Consider the following 21,841-nt stretch of genomic DNA (forward strand, 5'->3'; position numbering starts at 1 on the left):
GGTTAGTAAAATTCAAGTTAGCAGACCCTGGGTTTGTTAACTTAGGGCTTGAGGATCTACACTCATTTGTAACCCCAGGTTAGGAATTGCTGAACCCTGGGTCCCAACCTGGGGCTCCAACATTGCATTATGCGGGCCTGAGTCCAACCACTCATACAGGCAAGTCACATCTTAGGCCTTGGCTACACTTACCAGCTAGTTCGACGGCTGGAAATCGAAGTTCTGGGTTCGACTTATCGCGTCTAGTCTGGACGCGATAAGTCGAACCCGGAAGTGCTTGCCGTCGACTGCGGTACTCCAGCTCGGCGAGAGGAGTACCGCGGAGTCGACGGGGGAGCCTGCCTGCCGCGTGTGGACCAAGGTAAGTTCGAACTAAGGTACTTCGACTTCAGCTACGTTATTCACGTAGCTGAAGTTGCGTACCTTAGTTCGAATTGGGGGGGGTAGTGTAGACCAAGCCTTAGGCACATTTAACATGCGCAAATTCAGCTTTGCACGGTCGGCAAAAACGGGGGGAAAAAAAGAAAAACAACAATATAAAAACTGCATCTGTAGTGCGGGCGATTCTGCCCGCCATTGAACTCAATGAGTGTTTCACTATACGCGGTTTTCCCTTTACGCGCTAACCGCGGAACGGAACCCCCGCGTAAGATGAGACTTGCCTGTATTCCAGGCTTCCTAGTGCTCTCCCAAAATGCGGCTGCTCTAGACCTTTGTTCATGGCACAGCGTGGAAAAACTTGGCTGTCCAGAGGACAAAGAAAGTCAGCCTATGGGATTGTGGAATACTTTTGACAGACTTCCAAAGCGTGAGTGCAGTGGGGCTGCGTCTACATTGCAAAGCAACAGGGCTTGAACCCTGGGCTTCGGCTTGAGTCAGGTGCAGATCCTCTACCTCTGTGGGATCCTGGGACCAAGCCCTGGGTTAGTGCGATTTGTGTGTGTAGACAGAAGTTAGGCTTGAGCCTGATTTCAAACCCTGGGCTTACATTGCAGGGTAGGCATACCCATAGCCTCATTTTAACATTCAATTGTGTATGCTCTTGTGGACATTTTAATGTCGTTTTTTTCTTGTTTAGTTGCTCACGGAAGAAGAGCAACGTTTTCTCCATTTATTTGGCTCTTTCTCTTTTTTTATTTGGTCATATCTAACATATAGCTTAATAGGAATACTAGATTATAATGATTTGGAAATAAAAAAATGTGATGCACACTGTAAAAATAGCTAGTGGCACATGATTACAAATACACAAGAATCACTTTTTATGAGTAAAGAGGGATCATATGTTCCATCTAAAAGTGATTCTTTACCATAGTGGAAGAATAATAATATTGACCGTTTATAACTTCTTATTATCTAGGCATGAATATTCCTTTCAAGAGACCAACTCAATCAAAATTTGCTCCAATGACCTGATCCTATAAGCATCTTGCATGAACATCAGTTAGGCATTTTGCATTCAGACCCTACATAATAATAATTTATTATTGAGGAGTTAATACATAAGCTTAAAAACAGTTAATGTTTCATTTACTGGGCATTATATATATGGATATAAAATAGCCAGTCAGAAAGCTCCACTTGTATGAGTTCTAAAGCAGTTTTGTTGACTTGATGCCTCTTTTGCATTGTCGCAGATTGTTGTAGAATAATTCATTAAATACAGTGAAAGTTTTACAATACTGTAGTAAATAGCCCTTTTTTACCATAGCCAGTGCTTTGGGTTGTTCTGTGCTTAATATCCAAGTACTACATATTCTATTAATAAAACTAACAGATTGCACCACCAAGGAGACATTCTATATGTTCTGATATCACTTAACAAAGTTGGGGTGATAGAAAAGTGTAGACTAACAACCAACTATGAAGTCCACGCCATGAACGCTGAGGACCCATGAGCAGAGGCAGTAGTGCTGCTCCTTAGGAGCCCCCTATCGAAAAAGTAAAGTAGACGGACAAATGTGATAAAAGAAAACCTTGACACCAGCTGCTCTCTCTAGCACTGTCTCCTCTCTGAGCCTGCGGCCCTTTTCCCGCTGCTTCAACTTCTGGATTTGGGGGACTCACTCGCTAGCTCACCTATTAACAGAGAGAGGAGTCGACAGAGAGTTTGCTGAGCGCTTTGCGCGCGCCAGCAGAGCCGGGGCTGGCTGTTCTCCTGCCTTCACGCCGAGCAGTCGGTATTGACTCCCAGCTGCGAGCTGCACATGACATGGCTTTGGCTCCGACCCTCAGCAGCAGTCCCGGAGGCAGGGCTCGCTGACGGCTAGTTCCCGGGCTCGGCTGGACGCCGCCGCTCGCTCTCCCCCGAGCCAGCAGCAGAGCCGCTGAGGGCAGAGAAGAGTTGGGTCTAGCGCCAAGCCCGGGAGCGCGGTCGCCTGCTGACTGGCGGGGCCGGCCGCTCCCTGTGCGCCCGCCGAGCCCCGTAGCCCGGGGAAAGGGGCCGCCTGCCCCCTCCCCGCTGCCGAGGCTCCGGCGGCACCTGCTGCCAGGCTGCGCAAGCCGCCAAGACGCCTCGCTTCTTGTACCGCGCCAAAGGCAGGATGGGCCGGCAGGGGCCGCGCGCGGGGCGCAGCGTGCAGAGGTCCCCGAGCCGGAGCAGCCTCTCCGCCTCCTTCGAGGCGCTCGCCGTCTACTTCCCCTGCATGAGCTCCCTGGAGGAGGAGGAGGACGATGGCGGTGAGGAGCCGGGCGCGGGGCAGGCTGGCGGCGGGGTGGGGATGCCCCGGGCGGTTTAGCCAACTCCCAGGAGCTGTACGTGGGACTCGCTGGGGCGGGGGATGCCTTGAACCCTGGGGTGGCAGCCAGAGCGGGCAGGAGCGAGCTCAGACAGCGCGCAGCCCCCCGAGGGCCGGGAGCTCCGCTCTGGGCTGCCGGCTGGGGCGCGCGGTGCCATGCCCAGTGCTGGCCGGGGAGCGCTGCGCCCATGGTGGGGCTTGTCCCTGTAACCCTCAAGCAAAGCAAGCGGGGGGGCGGGGGGGGAAGTGTCACGTTTGCTGTTTAAAGCGGTGGTTGGATTCTTATAGGATGATGTGGCGACTAACGTGCAAAACCAGCTCAGTGCTTAACTGTCGAGCTTCGTTTTTCCCCATTTAGATGAGGATAGTGCTGAGGTCCTCGACGGTAGATTGTTTCCCGGTTTTAAATGGCTTCCTGTTTACATTTTGAACGCCCCAAGTATATATAATTGAATCTGTTGCGTGTATTACAAATAATAATACGCTTGGAATTCTTTGTGTTAAGAGTGTAATTAGTGACACGCTGCTTTGTAAATCAGAACTGAGCTGTAATTTAGAAGAAGCCTTTTACATGGGCAATGAAACCATTAAGAGTAATTTTGACATTAGATCATTTGCTAAGTATTATTTATACAGGAAAGTGTTCCTGGGTTTTTCGGTTTTATTTTCTTTAGTAAACTGTCTGGAGAGCAGTAAATACACTCTTCTAAGACTTTGTTGGCAAGATTGAGCTTGCCAACAGTTCTTACTCTGTAGTTAACACACCAATTCCAAAACAGTTACAGTCCGTTTTGAATAATTAAATACTGTCCCTATTTAACACTTCCTTAGTCATTCATTTTATGGATGTAGGCAAAAGACCTAGTTTTAGAGCCAGATCCTGTAAATCCTGGCTCATGTAAATAATCTCTGTTCATGAAAGTAGCCCCACTCAATTCAGTAGGGCTATTAGCATAAATATGATTTACTTATGTGAGTTACAGGATCAGACCCTTATGTGGGAAATATATTTTCCCAAATAACAGTTGTAAATTAATTCAACTCATATTTGACTAGTTAAAATAGATAATTCTAATGGAAAATTAGGAAAACTGAGCTACCTAATTAACACAGAACCTGAAAAACCAGATTTTATCTTTTTATCATTTACCGTTTGGAGTGTACTCATAGAAAATATATGTACTTACGCATAATACCAAATTCTTGCTAGGCTACAAATGATTTTTCTTGAGCTCATGTTTTGAAAATTGAAAAAGAAAACAGAAAAAAATAAATGGGCATTTTCATAATTTTACAGGTAGAACTATTTTAAATTTAATTGGCATTTATCACAAGGAATTTAAGGTTTATGTCTTCAGAAATAGTAATTAAAATATGCTCCAAAATTTCTTGTTAAAAACATGCTGTTTTTAAAGCAATTAAATTACCATCAATTATGCTGAATGTATTTAGATTTTCTTTTAAAAGAACATCTCTGTACATTTCAAAACAGTTGTTCTTCCATTTTCTAGCATGGGTTACAATTATTATATGTATCCTGTCTCATCAACATGGTATTGGTGCACCTAGTTATTTATTTTGGCCTACTTACTTTGTTTCTCTAGATAAATAATTACTATTCAGTAGGTGCCTTTGTATGTTAAAAACTGATGATTGGTATTTTAATGAAATTTCAACCACCTTAAAGAACTTTTCCAGTGAATGGATAGTAAGTTGGTAGAGGAACAACTAAAATATCTAATTAAAAATGAATTGGCATATATACAATCCTTCCTTTACTTACTTTGTAATATCAGTTTGTATATTTTCCCATCCTGGTTGTTTTTGACTCTCTATCAGAACAAACAAACAAAAAGATGTATGTACACTTTTCAGTGTTTTGTTAACCTCTAATAACTGACCATATTCTGAGTTCAACCATATATGACAATGATTCTCATGTAATTTAAATGAAAACATTGAAATATGTTTCCCACATAATTTGTGTGAATTTGGGTTTCTGCTGCCTGATATTTTGGATACACATGAGGTTATAAAGGGAATGAAAAGGCATGGAAGTCAAATTCATCTCTCAAACACACTGAGTGAATCTGTGAAAATAAACATTAGATGTATTTGATGGGCTCTAAGTAGCCTCTGCACCCAGATCAGGATCTGCCATATTCTGAACCATTTTATATCATTACTTTCATATGTTGTCAGATCCCATAAGTAGGTGTGGTTTGATCCAAAGTGAGCAGTATACACAAACAACTTCTCCCCTCCATGATCTTTGTATGCAGTCATCTGAAAAGGCAGATCCCAAACTCATTTCATGAGTAAACTGTTCCAGCCCTGAGGTGGAATAACTGCTGCATGTGGTGCGTAGGCAAAAGATAGATGTCTCACCATATGAGCTTTTACAAAAAAATTCAGCTAAATCAGACATACTAGTACAAATGGAAAATCTGTCTTTCGGGACATTTGTGTGGATTTGTAAAACTGACTGGAGGACCTTTGGTCCATAAACCATTGAATTGAATACACATATATGTATTTTTACATCTGGAAAGATACAATGTGGATAATAATCTTCATTTTAGAAGTGATCAAAGTGTAAGTCAATCAAATTTATTAATAAGAGTTAAGCTACAATTTTTAATACCATGTTTGAGAGAACATAGCCCAATGGAAATTGATTTAGGTCCTGACTCCCCACTACATCCAAGTTATGCCCAAATATAGTGGAGAAGGATGGACACAGGGAGCTCCCTGATTCAGAATCACCTGACCTTCAGTGCAAGTTAGGTCCTGCCCATAGGCAGCCTTAGCTTATGTCACAGAGAATTTATGACCGTGGACAATTGGGTGTAACAAAGCTTGCTCTACTTCACCACATCTCCCCCTCAGCCTGTCTGCAAGAATGCCCCCAGGAGGTGGCAGTTGGGCATAGAAGGCAGAGGTAACTCAGAGTTCCCCTGCACAGGAAGAATTCTCCACTGGCAATCTTCAGCCACTTTAAGACTACTGCGAGCCACTTAGCAGACTGGAAAAGCTAGCCCTTAGTCAATTTATAACATAAATTGTATTGCTGAGATATAATGATTGTAACAATCATGAATAAGAGATAAGAAATTGAGCAACTTTTCCAGTATACAGAGTGCTTTATGTTTCCTAGTTGCCTCTATGTTGAAGCATCTGTGTGGACATTGAAGTTTCAGCCAGTTATTTATTCTGAATAACATTTTATTTCATTATTATTTTTATCTATGGTATGTATAGTAAAAAACATTATTAAGAAGCTAATTCTAAATTAGACAGCCAGAGAGAACTGTATGGTGGACACACACACATCAATAGCCATCTATATGGTATTACAGCAAAGCCTGAGTCACATATAGATGCTATCAAAGGAATTTTTTTTAGCATTACTGTGTCATATTAACTGACAGTTAAAGTTTAGCCCCTACTGAAAGAAGTGTTTGATATTTGGAACAAAATTAAATCAAATTTAGCATGGGGAAAGGTTTGGGTGACAATCTCCACCTGTCTAATCCAGCCACTTTTAATATGAAATCCTGGCCCCATTGAAATGAATGGGAATTTTGACACTGACTTCATAGAACTCAGGAATTCACCCTGTGACTTGAGTTTGTGACTTTTTAGATGGCCACACTGCCACAGTGTGAGATTGTTCCATGATGTAAAAATGGTGAGTTTGAGTTTGCTAAGCTTTTTCTGGGCTCTGGCAGGAGGAAGGCCTGATTTTCACTACCACAAGTAGCTACACACCACAGTGTGGACACAGCCTAATTTTCACTGCAGTGTGTAACTTCACATATCTTACATGCCAGCAATGCCGCCATCAGTCTAAACAAGGCCTAAGTCAGGCACTGATAGTATGTGTGCTTCCATATCATAGAAATGTTACCTGACCTAGATAGAAAGCCAGCCCTCACCAACAACTGAAACATCTTCTAAATACCACTGAGATACACACAATGTTTGGGTAGGATTTGATCCTTCCCCATATAGGGACATGTTCATTGGTATACTCCAGCTACGTTTTGCTATTTCATTAACCCAGGCCTGGTCTACACCGAACACTTAGATTGATCTAATTACGTTGCTAAGGGCTGTGAACTAGTTAAGCCGACCTAAGCCCCGGTAGAGATACTGCTAGCTCAAAGGAAGAATTCATTCATGGGGTGGATTAACTACAGCAACAGAAAAACACCTTCTACCACTGTAGCATGTCTATGCTATTGCGCTCCAGCAGAACAGCTGCAGCACCATAAATGTGCTGCAGTAGTGTCTGTAGTGTAGACAAGCCCCCACTTTAACTGGCTGATCAGACCAGGTTTCGATTGTCAAAATGTGGCATAGGAGCTGGAGTGCACCAGTGAATCTAGCCTGGTTAGGAAAAAAGCATTCTAACATAGCGAAAAGAGATTATTCTGATTAGGGGCTGCTCCCCATTTGCCCCCCAGAAGCCCTCCCCTGGCCTTTTCATCCTACACCCCTTTGGACTGGGGACCTCCTCCCTTGCAAACTTTCCCAGAGGACCCAGGCATCTCCCTGCCTCCCCTCGCCCCCGCATGCCAGACTCCCAGTTACAGTATAAGGGATTCAGCTTGGGGTTTGTTTTTTCATAAAAACACTCCACCCAGTCCCTTGCACTTGTTCATAAAAACACCCCACCCAGCCCCTTCCACTCTGAACTCCCAACTTTTTGCTGTTTGGCTTTTTTCATACAAACCTTTACTTCCTCTTCTAAATGGTATTGTGATATTGGTGTATGATGTTAAACAGCAGCTTGGCAAAGCTGCCTAGAAGATGCAGTGAATCAGCAAAGCTCTCGGTTGCCCTGGAATTAGCCCCTCCATGGTCAGCGTCACCTGCTTTTACAGCTGTTCTGGCAGAGCTGGAGGTGATTTCAGGCAGCTTGTACGTCTGTCCTCACCCCCAAGAGGACTTAACAAACTACACTCAGATACCGTGGTGATGAGTGCGACATAGATGTCTAGATCATCTTTTAAAAAATGCTGAAACAACTTGAGCAAAATTAAAAATGTGACTGAAACATAACTTGCATATTCTGGGACCCAAGTCTACCAGGAAATCCAAGGGAGAAAATTAGAAAAGATCAGCTGGCAGGCTGACATTTATTAGACATATTAGAGTCAGAGCCTAACGCAACCTGAATATTTGACTGAAGTGACTGGATAGAGCTTTAAAACTGTATTCCTCTTTTGACTTCGTTGGATGTTTCCCATATAGTCAGAATAGTAAAACTCCATGGCACCATTGCTTCAGCTGGAGTTACAAATGTGTAGCCGGAACTGTTTGAAAACACCTGCAGTCCCCACTATATTGTGAAACTTGCACTATATCTAGGAGAGTGTTTGGGACTAAACCTTGGCAGCAGGGGTCTGTTTAAATAATGTTCTTTGTGCTGCCTGGGGTCGTATAGATATTCATCTGTTATATCTCACCTGCAAAAATAGGCTTTAGGCCTGTGTCTAATTTGTGTAATGTCATCCAACTATTTGGCAAGATTTTTCTCATTAAGTCCTAACAGAGGGTGGTGAGTTATTTAAACACTCTCTACATTGCTCAAAAATGTTACACAGATCCTGGTGATAATGTGTATAATGGTCCTTTGCAACTCTAACAATAAACAAAAGTTGAGTAGAGATTGGTTTTACTATGATTATTGCATGTTTCAAATGTATACTTTTCTAATATAAGTAATAGTAATAAAACTACAATAAAAACAATTTTTAAAAAGGCAGGATTTCTCCTAAATATGTACAACATTTACAATTTACAGAAGTGTATTCTACCAAGGACACTACAGAATTCCTGATAACATTAATGAGCACATGAAGAGAGTATACCACCTAAAATTATATGAATGCATTTAATAGCATATCCCAGAAATGCAGTGATCTTAGTAGTTTTAACATAGACTATCTCTGAAGATGATCAGCTTTTTACCTCTCTAGCTAGCAAAATTAAAGTCTGGGAGTTGAATGGTTTGAGTGATGGGGATATATATCTACTTCTCTAATCCTCATATAGACTATATAAAATAAGAGTTTTATTCAACAAAATTACTTGCTCTATTTTTTTTAGGGATTTTAATAGTTTGGGGTGGGCTTGATTCACCACTGCTTTGTACTTTGTGAAGTCTGTGTAGACACAGTTCAAGGTGGGTGTAAAATGGTGCCATTCTAATATGGCAGCATTTTATGCTCACTCTGCAGAGGTGTAGATGACTATGCAAAATCCAAGGCAGTTGTGAATCAGGCCCATGGTGCATGAGGTTTGAGAACATTACTCTGATTCTGGAAAATAGCCAGGGAGAGTTGCTGTGAGGAGTTGTGCTGTCTGTTCATATCCTATTATCAGGAATTGTACATTTGTAAAGAAAAGTAGATTAGGATAATTTAATAAGCCTACATTTGCCATCTACTTATTTTTCTGTCCTAACAGAAATAACCCACTTCTTGGGTTCCAGTGCATGAACCACTCAGTGCTGTAACAATATCAATAAAGTTAGCTATAGCTAGGTTAAAGTGTTTAGGAGTTAGTTAAAGACAAAAGATCAGAAGTTGTGATTATATTTAGTGTGTTTTGTATATTCCCAAATCAGCAGCTGTACTGCAATTTACTTTGCAGAGTGATGAATTAAGGTTTACTCCTTGTAGCTTTGGGCAAAAATTTCTGAAAGTGTTCCATCATAAGTATTGTGGGTCTATCCTTGTTACATTTTGGCCAAACAAGCAACTAAAGATTTAGCACAAATTACTTTTTTTGGATAGTAGTATATATTTGTTCCTTAATGTCAAATACTTTTTCTGTACAACTATAAAACTTCATTCTTGGTTTATTCACTGTTCCACTTAGATTTTCTTAGATAAATGATGATCACGTGAAATATGAATTGCAACTATTATGGGTTTTATATTTGTTGTATCTTACAATGAGTCACTTAACAACAATAATAGTTTAATGGTGAAAATAGTAAGGTTTGAATTATCAAAGTAACAAGGGGCAAGACAGAGAGATATATTCTTCTTATGGGTGCACAGACATAACTGTCACTAATATCAATGCAAATACAAGTGAGTACAGAGAGGAAAAGAGAAAAGGAAGCTGCTCAGAAATACCCAGAAAAAATAAAGGTGTGGTGTTGTGCAGTTAAGAAGACAGACAGTCTCTTTTGAGACCATAAGACAACTCTAAATTGACTTCTGTTGAGCGATTATTAATGATTCCTCATACAATTTTATTTCAACCCCAATCAACGGCTGGGGATGATGAGGGTGTTTAAAGTTATTCCAGATTAGAAACCTATACACACACATAAAGGTTTAGGTTAGTTTTGGACTGGTTACTTCATGGCTACAGCAATGTTCCTTCTTCCACTCAGCCATCCCTCTGACCTCTCATCTGAACTGAGTCACTTGTTTCAGATAAAATGGAAATGGGAAAAGAAGAATATTTTAAAATGAGAAACCACAATAGCCACACTCAGAACAGCTGCTGAAATAGGTGCACATGTGCTGAGCCTGAGCAGCTGTTGCTCTGATGATTCTTTTGCCTCTTCCATAATTTCACAGTAAATCAAGTTGCAACATATGTGTTCATTCTTAACGTAAGTTTTGTTGAAGAGTGAAAGCAAATAGATTTAGAATTGTCACTCTTCCTTACATGATTAACAACAGTTAACGACAAGACCAAAAGACCATTCTGAAGGTGTATTATAGTGACCTTGTAGAATCATGCACAGTGGAAGTGTTCTATCATGTTTGCATTAGAGAGTATAACAACACTGAATTGGGAATGATCAGGACTTGAATATAAACTGAACAAAAACTAACACTGAATGGGGCTAAGAACGCATGTCTCTTAATGTGAAGAGTATGGGGTTTCCGATATTGTGAACCTTTTATGTGGCCTCCATTTTAATGCAGTGTACAGTAGATAGATGCCTGTTTGGCCATGTAGCTGTGTAAGAATATTCTTTTGTTCCTGACATAGTAACTGGATTTTAGATCAATTCTGGACCAATGTTGGAAGTTGGCTGTCAACTTCCATTAGTTTAATCTAAATAATAAAACCAGTAGACACTTGGAACAGTACAAGCAGATATAAATGAAATTGTCACCCTTTGCCCTTCATTTTTCAGATCTAATACAAAGCTCTTAGTTCTTGTATTTATGTTTATTGATATTGATGGATGTAATTAGTTTTGATGTAGCAAAAACTGATTTTGCTTTATTGGATGCTAAATTCATGAGTGGCCAAAATTTTGCAGCAAAGTTAATCGTCCTATTATTCATCATATCACTGTAGTGATTAAAAGTAAAAGCCTTGGGCAGTATACAGGCTGAAGTCAGCTATTTATGCATAGAACAGGGCCAAGCAACTGGAATTTAAGCTTCCCTACACCATTCGCTGGAATTAGAGATCCCATAGCAGCTCAGACATGACTTGGAATGACCACCTCTAGTCATGAAAGAGGGAAGTTTAGTCTCTATGCCGCTTCAGTACTTAGCTTTTTTGTCAAGGCTATCAACAAGTGTGGCACCTGGAGAAAAGATCATAATCCCTAATGTCAAATCACTACACCCAAATTCTACTTTATTCATTTTTTCTTCTTTGTCTGTCTCAGTATCTAAAATTAAAATAGAACATATGTAAGCACTGATGTCTCCATTTAGGTATAGAGATAGAATTTCCATATTATTGTGCATAAAACTAAGCACAAGCTGAATTTCTTCTGCAATACATAGATAAAGCTAACTAACTAAAAATAACAGGAAAGGAAAAGGAAAGATCTGAAATAGGGATTGTATTTTGTTGTTCACCTTCCTCAATAATAGATATCTATAACTTCATTTAGCAAATGATGACCAAATGTTTTTTAACCTGAATCAGACCATTTCTGAAATAGTGTAGGTTTTAATTTAATAGTGACATTTCAACAGAATCGCTGGAGAAGAGTGCATTTATCAAAGGACAAAATATTTTTAACTACACTCAATTGTGTATGTAATAAATCTAATTACCTTTGTGAGTTGAATATATTTTAAGGGTTTTTGTGTTCTCGTTCTCTCAATGCTGTCATAAAAAAACAGCAACTCATAGAACCAATATATTTTAAAAGATCTACAATATCACAGTCTGCTGATTGTTGTGTCAAAGTGTCTGTTGCTCAAATATATGTGCACAGTATTTTTAATACATATTTGTATATTCCTACTTTGGTATCCTTCTATAATGTGTATTGTCTATATTATTGCCCTCAAAGTAAATCTATTTATTATAGTGAGATACCACTAAGTGTTCTGGTCTGTTTTTACAGAAGCCGGTGGTAAGAAGCTGCGGAGCACTGTCCAAAGAAGCACAGAGACTGGGCTGGCTGTGGAAATGAGAAACTGGATGACACGTCAGGCCAGCCGGGAATCTACAGATGGCAGCATGAACAGCTACAGTTCTGAGGGAAAGTGAGTAAGATTGACTGGTTATGATATTCTTGTCTTAGGTTTCTCCACTAAACTAGTCCTATAAAAAAACAGGAGCTGAATCCTAAAGTCCATACTCAGGGCAGAACTCCCATTTAAATCAATTTGCTTGAGGGAAGTTTTCCGAGTAAAAACAATGTCTAAAATGTTCTTCTATGATCTGTATATGGAGGGATCGCCTACTGCCTATGTTGCAGTTGTTAGTGTCACTTTGCAGGACCATCACTAAGACCTGCAGAGAATTCTCAGTGGGCCTAGGATCTGAGTGTATAGGTTGGGAGGAATACAGATGTGTGTACTAAGTGCATCGTACCTCTTGTAACCTGGTGGAGAATCTGCCATCAGGAGTCTTTCTACTCTGTGAAACCTACTTCAGGCAGAGGACCTCTAGCACATCTTCCATGATCCACAAATTCTATAATCAGAACCTACTTCTTTTTCCAAATACCCCTGCCTATACTGACACAACCTGTTAGAAAGTCGTCAAGGTGACCCTTTGTGTGTTTTTGCATGGGCAAGAGTAAAGATTTGGCCCTATGTTTTTAACTTCCTACACTTCGCTTTTTCAAGAGGGCCCAAGTTAAATAATTCTTTAAATAAAATCTGCACAAATAGTTTACACAAATGTCTCACAAAGTATGGTTTATACGAATGTGGTATACTCTGCCCGGCAATATACTCTACAGAGCTTGGTGTATCAAAGTACATAATTTTTATGTGGCTAGAGCCGTGAAAATAATTTGTAATGAATAATTAATTTGACCTCTTTTTCCTCTGTTTTCTGTTCATAAATCATCCACAGGAAAGATTGTGTCAAAAGTATTCGTTATTAACTAGATAATTTCTGTGACTAATTTTTGGTCTGTAGTTGTTCACAGGCAAATTTTAGTATATGAAATTTGAGTTCTTTTGTTTAATTATATAAGCCTTATGGTGCATTTCTCTTTCCTGATTAGATAAGAAGAGTTTTCAGGTGCAAATACACATGCATGTGATTCTGAAAATTGTTTCCATGAATATTTGTACGCTCAATTAAAGTTCACTATTTCACCAAACATTTCTGCCATTACTGGCATTCATTTGCTTGAGTATTTGTAGAAAGCAAATACAGTCAAAGTGAGTTCACTTAAAAATGTAAACAAATATTTGCCAAAAACTTTACTTCAATGCGACTGCTCGTGTGCTTCAGGTTAAATATGTGCTTAAGTACCTTGTGGAATCCAGGCCCTTATTAATAGCGCAGGAATTAACAATCTTTGATGTAACAAAAAAGGAGCAAGATGGAGAAATGTCATAATGGAGGAGAGAACATGAGAATTAGATCATCCTAATCAACTGTGTACTGGAGCCTGAGTTGCCATTGGTTGAGGTTGTTAAAAAGAGCTTGCAAATGGTAATTTAAACTGTTCTGTTTCCTTTAGTCTGATTTTCCCAGGTGTGCGGTTGGCCTCTGACAGCCAGTTCAGTGATTTTCTAGATGGACTTGGCCCTGCCCAGCTAGTAGGACGCCAAACGCTGGCAACACCATCTATGGGTAAGAATTCATATCTTGCAGTTTCAGCATAATCTTTGGTTTCAGAGTAGCAGCCGTGTTAGTCTGTATCCGCAAAAAGAACAGGAGTACTTGTGGCACCTTAGAGACTAACAAATTTATTAGAGCATAAGCTTTCGGATAATATATGCATCCGAAGAAGTGGGCTGTAGCCCATGAAAGCTTATGCTCTAATAAATTTGTTAGTCTCTAAGGTGCCACAAGTACTCCTGTTCTTCTAGCATAATCTTTGTGATCTAGTAATTAAAAACCGTAATAGGAATCATGAGAGCTGAGTTCTAGTTCTGGCCATGCCATGGACTTGTTGTGTGATCTTGAACAAGTCACCAAGGGCCAAATTTTCAAAAGTGTCTTCTAACTATCGCGACCTCATCTTCAGATGAAATTGGTTATTGTTGTTGATGCTCAACAGCTCTGAAATCAGGACCTAGGTGACTAAAGTTGCTTATTGAAATATTCAGACACTCAAAACTAGAGTAATCTCTCTGTAGCTAAGTTTCCCATCTGTAAAATGGGGATAATATTACTTACCCACTGGTATGAGCAGCTGGAGATTGTCAAGTGAAAAGTGCTGTTTAAATACAAAAATTTGTAGTTATTGTTCATATAATCTTTAAATGTACAAACATCTTTTGATGCATATTTTTTTAAACTAGAAGCATGATGGAAATAGTTTGCAACAGCTTTATAAATGTATTTTAATGGCTCTTTTAGTGACGCTTAGCTCACTGAAGTGTATGTAAAGGGGAAAAGAAATTTAATTTAGATTAGGGGAGAGAAACCAAGATGAGAATATTATCTGTAGTGGGTTTTGTACTGTACAGGACCTCAAATAGCAGTGGGAAAAAATCTTTAAAAAGTATCTATTATAGTTAATTCCTTATTGACTTTGTTGGTGTTATGTGAAAGAAAGATGATGTCATACATTAATTCCATAACATGTCACTAGTTTATATATGATTGGATGTTCTTGAATTGCAATGTCTCAAAATTTTCCTCTCACAGGTGATATCCAGGTTGGAATGATGGACAAAAAAGGACAGTTGGAGGTAGAAATAATACGAGCCCGTGGCCTTGTTGTAAAACCAGGTTCAAAGACACTGCCAGGTAAGAAAAGAAGAACCTATTTATGTGAATAGGAATACCTTGCTAACACACTAAGTTCTGTCTACAGAAAAATTTCTGAGGCTTCACTGTTCAAGTTGAGTGAAATCTATTAACAAATAGCTAATAGCAGTGGGTTATAGCATTTGTTGTACATTGCAAAGTAAAAATGTACTGACCTGATATGAAAACATACATGTACGTATAAAGATTTCATTTCAACCCCAACATCAGGAGAAAATGTTAACAGCAAATGTCTTTGGTGATGCTGTGCTCTGGGCTCCCATTAAAAGACTACAGCTATTTTAATAACAGCAAATGCCTCCTTGGCTGTAGGGAAGGGAAAGGAAGCATGTGTTGAAGATGTGACTTAAGTAAATTTAAGGGAGAGGAGGAAGTTAACAAAATGCTTGGAATAGATACATAACTTAGAAAGCAGACAGATACCTGATGTTTCTTTTCTTTTCTTTTTACAATATATTGTCCTACTATGTTAGTATACAGTGAGGAATAAGGGGACAATACAGTGACATGTTTAGCATGTTTTCTTCTGTCAAAATAGAAATCAGTTTAGAATCTTTCTCTCCACAGCTTTTTGTCTTGCAGATTATTTGAAAGCATAAACTACTTGAGGCTTGATCCAAAGCCCATTGAAGTCTGTGTCCTTTACTTACTTAATGGGCTTTGGATCAGTTTTGTGGCACATACTGTTCATTGAAGAAATGTTTGATTTTTTTTCAGTTAAAAAACTGAATTGATTCATAAAGTAGACAGTACCAAAAGAGAGAGACATATAGAGAAGGTTTGAATTCTGATAGACATGAATATGTTACATAAGGATAAAGGTTCATAGTTACTGAATACTGTATTCAAGCACTTGTTTAATTAAGGTATTTATCTACTAAATGACAGGACTCAGCGAATGGCGATAGAACATTGCAGCTAGTTTGCAAAATCTGGATTAGCCTTTCACTTACTCTTCTTCATTTCTTCCCCTCTAAGCACCATATGTAAAGGTGTATCTATTAGAAAATGGAGCCTGCATAGCCAAAAAGAAAACAAAGGTAGCAAGAAAAACGCTTGAACCTCTTTATCAGCAACTTTTGTCATTTGAAGACAGTCCCCAAGGAAAAGTTTTACAGGTAATTTACATCAATATTCTTGTCTATCTGAAAATGTTTCATTTGTACAATTCTCACTGAATGAGCCCAAGACTTCCTTCCACGCCTCGTTCTACAAGTCCTGTTATTTCAAAGCCTTGCTGAGCAGATGGCTACCATAGCAATGACTTTTGCTCTATTGATGATTAGCCAGTAAGAGGTGCTGCATGAACATTGATCAGGACACACAGGCAAATGAGAACAGGCATAGGGATGGATTTAATTGTAAGGCCACAACTTTATTAAACTTTAATACCCAGGTGGGGTGTTATCTGCCCCATTTCCCTGTACTAGGCCTTTAACTGGGTCCAGTGTGGGGTTTACAGGGCTCCTATCAGATATTCCTTAACACAGGGTAGACTTTCCACTGCTTACCCCTATGATTCAGCTCACTTTGCTGAATCATCTCACCCTCCCCTCTTGTAAAGGGGACAGAAGGTACCAAAAAGGGACCTTGGTCTGTAAAGTCTTCCGGTCTCCCCTTTTCCCGTAGGTCTGAGATCCACCAACAAAATCCTCGTTCTCTGATTTCTGGTCATTGGCCCTTTTGGCCTTTTATCTGCACTGTACAGTGGTTGCAAGTTGTGATGAACTAAACGTTCATGCAAATTTCTAACTCCTGTTCCTGTGTAACCTGTGTCTCCATGATGCTACGAGGAAAGTGAAAAAACCTAATAAGCCTCAGCCAGTTTGACACAGACGGGAAAAAATCCTTCCTGACCTCTGAAACAGTTCCATGGCATCCTAGAAACACAGTTCCTATATTATATAACTACTGGGAGGGCAGGTGGGCTCAGCTAAAATGGAGCAAGAGGCTCAAGAAACCCTGGACCCTTGTTGAGATTAATGATTGTAGGGAGCAAGGAGCCAGTCTACTCCCATCTCCCTCTGGCTGGGCAGTAGGTGGTGGAGTGCTCAGGGAGAGGAGGGGTCTAGCTCTCGGTATATTCCCCCTTCCATTCCAAAGCTCTCCAGCACTTTGTGGATTCAGCCACCCATTAAACTGTGTGTGTGGCATTAGTACAAGCATATTTTGGATGTATTTGGATGATAAACGGTCTCCATTTCACACTGGGTCTCAATCTTTTAGTTCTTATTTAACATGATTACATAAGTTTACAGCCCAGAGGACTTCTATGGCTGCACCACTATAGCAGAACCAGGGCTAGTCCATGCCAAAAGTCCAACAGACCATCTTTCTTTAGGGTTGTTGTTTGTGAATAGGTAACTGGTTACATCTGAAGAATTGATTGCATCAGATCACAGCTTTCATATTTGTTGCTGAAACATCTCTGTGTTTTGTTTCCTTTACCAACAGATAATTGTTTGGGGAGACTATGGACGTATGGATCACAAATCTTTTATGGGAGTGGCACAGATACTTTTAGATGAACTGGACTTGTCAAATATGGTGATTGGATGGTTCAAACTTTTCCCCCCTTCCTCCTTAGTAGATCCAACTTTGGCTCCTCTGACTAGAAGAGCTTCCCAGTCATCTCTTGAAAGTTCAACAGGACCTTCTTATGCTCGCTCATAGCAGCTGTGAAACTGTTGTCATAGCAACCAGCGTTACAAAAAAAAAATTACAGGTCGCAAACCCTGGTAACACTGCATGCTTAATGTTGTGTCTTCTGAGCCTGTTTCTAGGGCTACCAAGCGATCCTGTGTTCTCAGAGGAAGTTGCACACATTGTGCACTAAGGAAGGCCCTCAGGTGAAAGAGTGGAGCTGTAAAGAACTAACAGGTTTGGAGTTCAGTGACACTTAAATTTTGGTCCAATCTGAAGCCATGGATTAAACTAAAAGAATCAATGTGTTTCATGCAACAAAAGTCCTTTTCAATGGCATATCTATTTTGTTGCTCCCTTTTAACTGCCCCCCCCCCCCAAGCCTGGTTATGCCACAGAAATGGAGCTACACCCCTCCCCCATGAAGCCATGTTACAAGTGAGTGGAATAGTAGATGTCAGAAGAACAACAGAAGAATGTAAGACCATCGAAAAAGAAAAGTCAGCTGTCATATGGAACAAAGACCAGAGAAAACTCTTCGTACTAGAATGTTTTAAAAGTTATAGTGGCAGGCTTCATAACTCCAGCCATCGCTACAGTGAAACCCCAGATATGATGGACTCTCTGAAAAATAAAATTCTTTGGATATACTGTACTGTATGAAATTAAAGAAACTTTTTTGCATGGACACAAATTTAGCTGAACACTTAAATTATTTTCTTGGGGCTGCAACTTGCAAAAAAAGAATAAATCAGCCATTTTCAACAATTTATATTATTTTTAAAAGTAAATTTCACTAGTGCATGGTTTTAAAGGGGAGAGAATGCAACAGGGTGATACAACGACACCATGTTTATCATTCTTTAAACCAATCATGATCTGTGTTTTTGCAGACATATATTAAAAATAAAAGATGATAATTTCTAGCTAATATTTAAAATTCTGTTTATGTGACAAGAAATAAGTGTAATATATTAAATTTATTTAAATGTAAAAGGTACAAGCCTTGTAAAGTTCAACATTATGTGCAAATTGTACACTTCTTCCTCCTTTCTCTCTCTTCTGAATCTTCCTTTGACTCTTTTTCCCCCTCTTATTTTCCAGGATGATCCATTATATCCTAAAACTGCTACCTTTTGACTTATTACTTTCTTATGCCCCATATTTGGTTCAGGGTTGCAGATTGTTTTGCATTTCTGAATTCTTGGACAAAAATATTGTTTAAGAGCTTACTTTTTTCAAGCATGTTGAAAAGGATTTTGCAACATGGCTTGGGAGTTCGTTAAAGTAATTCAGCATGTATTTGATAAAGAAGATATTTGAACTTTTTGCAATTAATTGTACAGTGCATGGTAACTTATTTTCATTTTTTTCTCACCTTCAAATTAAATTCTGCAGCAAAATACTGGAATCATGTGGCCATTGTAAGATGTCTTCAATAAATTTGTTTTCAGCACCAGCATCATTCATTCAAGGGTTGAACTATAATTTCTTGAAGGTTTTGGAGAGAGAAAAAAAAATGAACCAAATGTTTGATTTTTAGGAACTAAATTTCAGCGGTTTCATTTGCACTGAGCCAAACAAATTGCTACATATTTGGAGTCATGATAACCAACAAAGGTTATTAATTCTTCATAATTCTTCTGCTGTAAAGTTCAGTTTTTCATGTTCTATATTTGTGATGGCAACAATGTAATTAGTGAACATCGGTCTGCCATAAAAATGTCACTTTGATTTGTAATTGCCTTAAAGAAAGTAGAACAGTTATTTGACACCATCACCACAAGCCTAATGCAAAGTCAACAGATTATAAAATACCTGTCTCCATGTAGTAGGCATTTACTACCATTGGGTGGTGCTGCAAGTCTAGATTGCTCATTCATTTCTCATATTTAAAGGGAAGGTAACTGGCTAATATTTAATGATAAACTTTCTCTCTTTTTCTGGGTCTTTATATGCCTTTAATACATAATTATTGTTTAATGGTGAAAACTTGCAATAATTTTAGAAATACACATTGCATTTAACTTTAAATTAAGGCCATGCACACAGAATTATTCTGATTTTCTTTGAAAAGCTATTAATGGTGCCCATCAGAAAACTGTCCATGTTTCATAAAAGTAACAGTATCACTTTATATGCCTTTTCCTTTATGTGATGCAATATGATACACATCAAGACTATGTCTTGTCATTCTGAGATTATATGATGGAGGAATGTTAAGTTAATGAACAGAAATATTGAAATAATTTAGACACCTGTGTATCAGCAACAAATAAATGCTAAAGACATACAGTCTACAATATCCCCCAGAATTAAAAAAAAGTACAAAACTGTTTTCCTAATACTATCAGATGCAGTCACACATTCTTTTATGCATATTCCTCTATAAATTATTTCTAATTTTGAAAAGGAGGACATGACCATATGGAAGGATTGTACATACTTGCATTATGCAGTATTTATTTTAAAATTTAATGTAATTTTTTTTAAATTTTCACACATCTGCAACTCTACTTATGATTTAGTCATGTAAATAGCACTATTCCAGTGATCACTGCTGTCTTGTACATAGTACGTTTTAAAAGTTAAAGGGAATTATAGTTGGGAAAAAAAGGGCAGATTAGGCCTGTAATGAACACCAACTAATGTAAATCAAATTCATTCTGGTGATGGTATTTAACACTTTAAATAAAACATTTTCTTTACAGAATTGGTACGTGATGCTTTGTTTCTTTCCTAAGTGGAATGACTTGCACCGTTCTTTAAAAGAAGTTGTGATCTTCATACAGCATCACACAGGAAAACAAAAGAATAATATAGCTTTTATTTTCAGAACAACAATGATGTAAATGAAATACTATTCTTAATACTGCAGCAATATGGCAGCGCTCTTATTGCCAGAAATAGAGGTTTTCTTCAGTCATTGTACTGTAATATTACACTGTCAAAAATTAAACTTCTAAGGACAACATTCTGCTCCACTCCTAAATGCAGGAGAAAACCAGCCCTGTTTTGCAGTATGGCATGAGGCAACACAGCCCCCACACATCCTCTGTGCCACATCACAGGCTCTGAGGGCATGGCTACACTTGCAGATGTAGAGCGCTGTGAGTTAAATCAGCCCTCGGAGAGTGCAGTAGGGAAAACCGTGTGTCCACACTGTCAGATTCAAGCGCACTGGCGTGGCCACATTAGCAGCTCTTGCAATGCCAAAGAGAGCAGTGCATTGTGATAGCTATCCCAGCATGCAAGTGGCTGCAATGTGCTTTTCAAATGGGGTGGGGTGGGGTGGAGTGTGACAGGGAGTGTTTTGTGTGTATGTGGAGGGAGAGAGAGTGGGTTTTGGGAGGCTGAGAGCATGTCAGCATGCTGTCTTGTAAGTTTAGACAGCAGCAGACCCCTCTCCCGCCCCCACCTCTCTCTCATATACACTCACAGCAGCAACATTCCACACTAATGGTTGCTTTGTCCCGGAGCAGATAAGCATGCCGGCTGTCAGAAACGGAGCTTTGAAAGGGGATATCCGCATTCCTACAGCCGAGTTCAAAACAATGACAAGAGTGGCCACGTCACTTAAGGGGATTATGGGACATTTCTGGAGGCCAATCAAAGCGCAGTAATGCAACACCTCGTTCACACTGACGCTGGGGCGTTTCAGCCGAGGCGCAGCAAGCGCTATGTTTCTCGTGGAGGTGTTACCAGAAGCGCTCCAGCTGCAGAGTCCAGGCACTCTAAGTGCCTTGCCAGTGTGGACGGGTCAGGAGTTAGGGCGCCTGGAGCTGCTTTAATGCACTCTAACTTGCAATTAGCCCAACCCTGAGTGGCAGTGTGCAGCAGTTTGAGAAATGGGAGGAGAGTGTTGCCAGTGCTTCCTTAGCTATTTAGAGCTATTGGCCAAAATCCTCTGAAAAGGGGAAGCATAGAGTTGAGCTGGACAGTACTGCAGTCCTGAGCCTGCAGAAGCAACACTGGAGCAGCGCTGAGTGTGGTCTGGCTGGGGAGGGGAAGTCTCTTCCTGGATCCCTTTACAGAACCACAGTACAAAGTCTGTTTGTTCAGGCTTTGGCCAAAATCTGCTACTTTTCACTAATGAATGACTAAAGGGAGTCATTTTAGACTCAACATAGCAGTAAAGCATCTATCCAGCTTTCAGGTCATGAATGCCTGAAGATTGTTTAGTAGGAACTGAATGATGTTGCACTTTACTGGGCACTACACTATGTAGGTATAATTACCAATGAAAGCTTTATGAATTTACACAT

At 39.7% G+C, this 21,841-nt stretch overlaps 1 protein-coding gene and 1 long non-coding RNA gene across 22 annotated transcripts in view; one reads left to right on the forward strand and one right to left on the reverse strand.

Moving 5' to 3' along the window:
* Positions 1 to 18,963, forward strand: part of RIMS2 (regulating synaptic membrane exocytosis 2) — a 767,247-nt gene extending 748,284 nt beyond the window's left edge. For 19 of the 20 annotated variants that reach the window (XM_034763436.1, XM_034763437.1, XM_034763454.1 and 16 more), the window contains 5 exons: positions 12,094 to 12,235; positions 13,675 to 13,787; positions 14,811 to 14,912; positions 15,912 to 16,051; positions 17,388 to 18,963. In XM_034763436.1, coding sequence (XP_034619327.1) covers positions 12,094 to 12,235; positions 13,675 to 13,787; positions 14,811 to 14,912; positions 15,912 to 16,051; positions 17,388 to 17,606 — 716 coding nt within the window. In that variant the 3' untranslated portion in view covers positions 17,607 to 18,963. Of the gene's footprint in view, positions 1 to 2,473; positions 2,680 to 12,093; positions 12,236 to 13,674; positions 13,788 to 14,810; positions 14,913 to 15,911; positions 16,052 to 17,387 lie in introns of those variants that run through there. The other variant, XM_034763452.1, reaches the window with a different exon arrangement.
* LOC117873739 overlaps positions 1 to 19,070 on the reverse strand; it is a 29,782-nt gene extending 10,712 nt beyond the window's left edge. The window contains exons 1-3 of one of the 2 annotated variants that reach the window (XR_004644799.1): positions 18,955 to 19,070; positions 14,337 to 14,376; positions 4,522 to 4,570 (exon numbers count right to left, since the gene is read on the reverse strand). This is a non-coding gene — a long non-coding RNA (uncharacterized LOC117873739). Of the gene's footprint in view, positions 1 to 4,521; positions 4,571 to 7,473; positions 10,189 to 14,336; positions 14,377 to 18,954 lie in introns of those variants that run through there. The other variant, XR_004644798.1, reaches the window with a different exon arrangement.
* Between the last annotated feature and the right edge of the window lie 2,771 nt (positions 19,071 to 21,841).

Source organism: Trachemys scripta, chromosome 2 (assembly GCF_013100865.1).
Source record: "Trachemys scripta elegans isolate TJP31775 chromosome 2, CAS_Tse_1.0, whole genome shotgun sequence".
Lineage (NCBI taxonomy): Eukaryota > Metazoa > Chordata > Testudines > Emydidae > Trachemys > Trachemys scripta.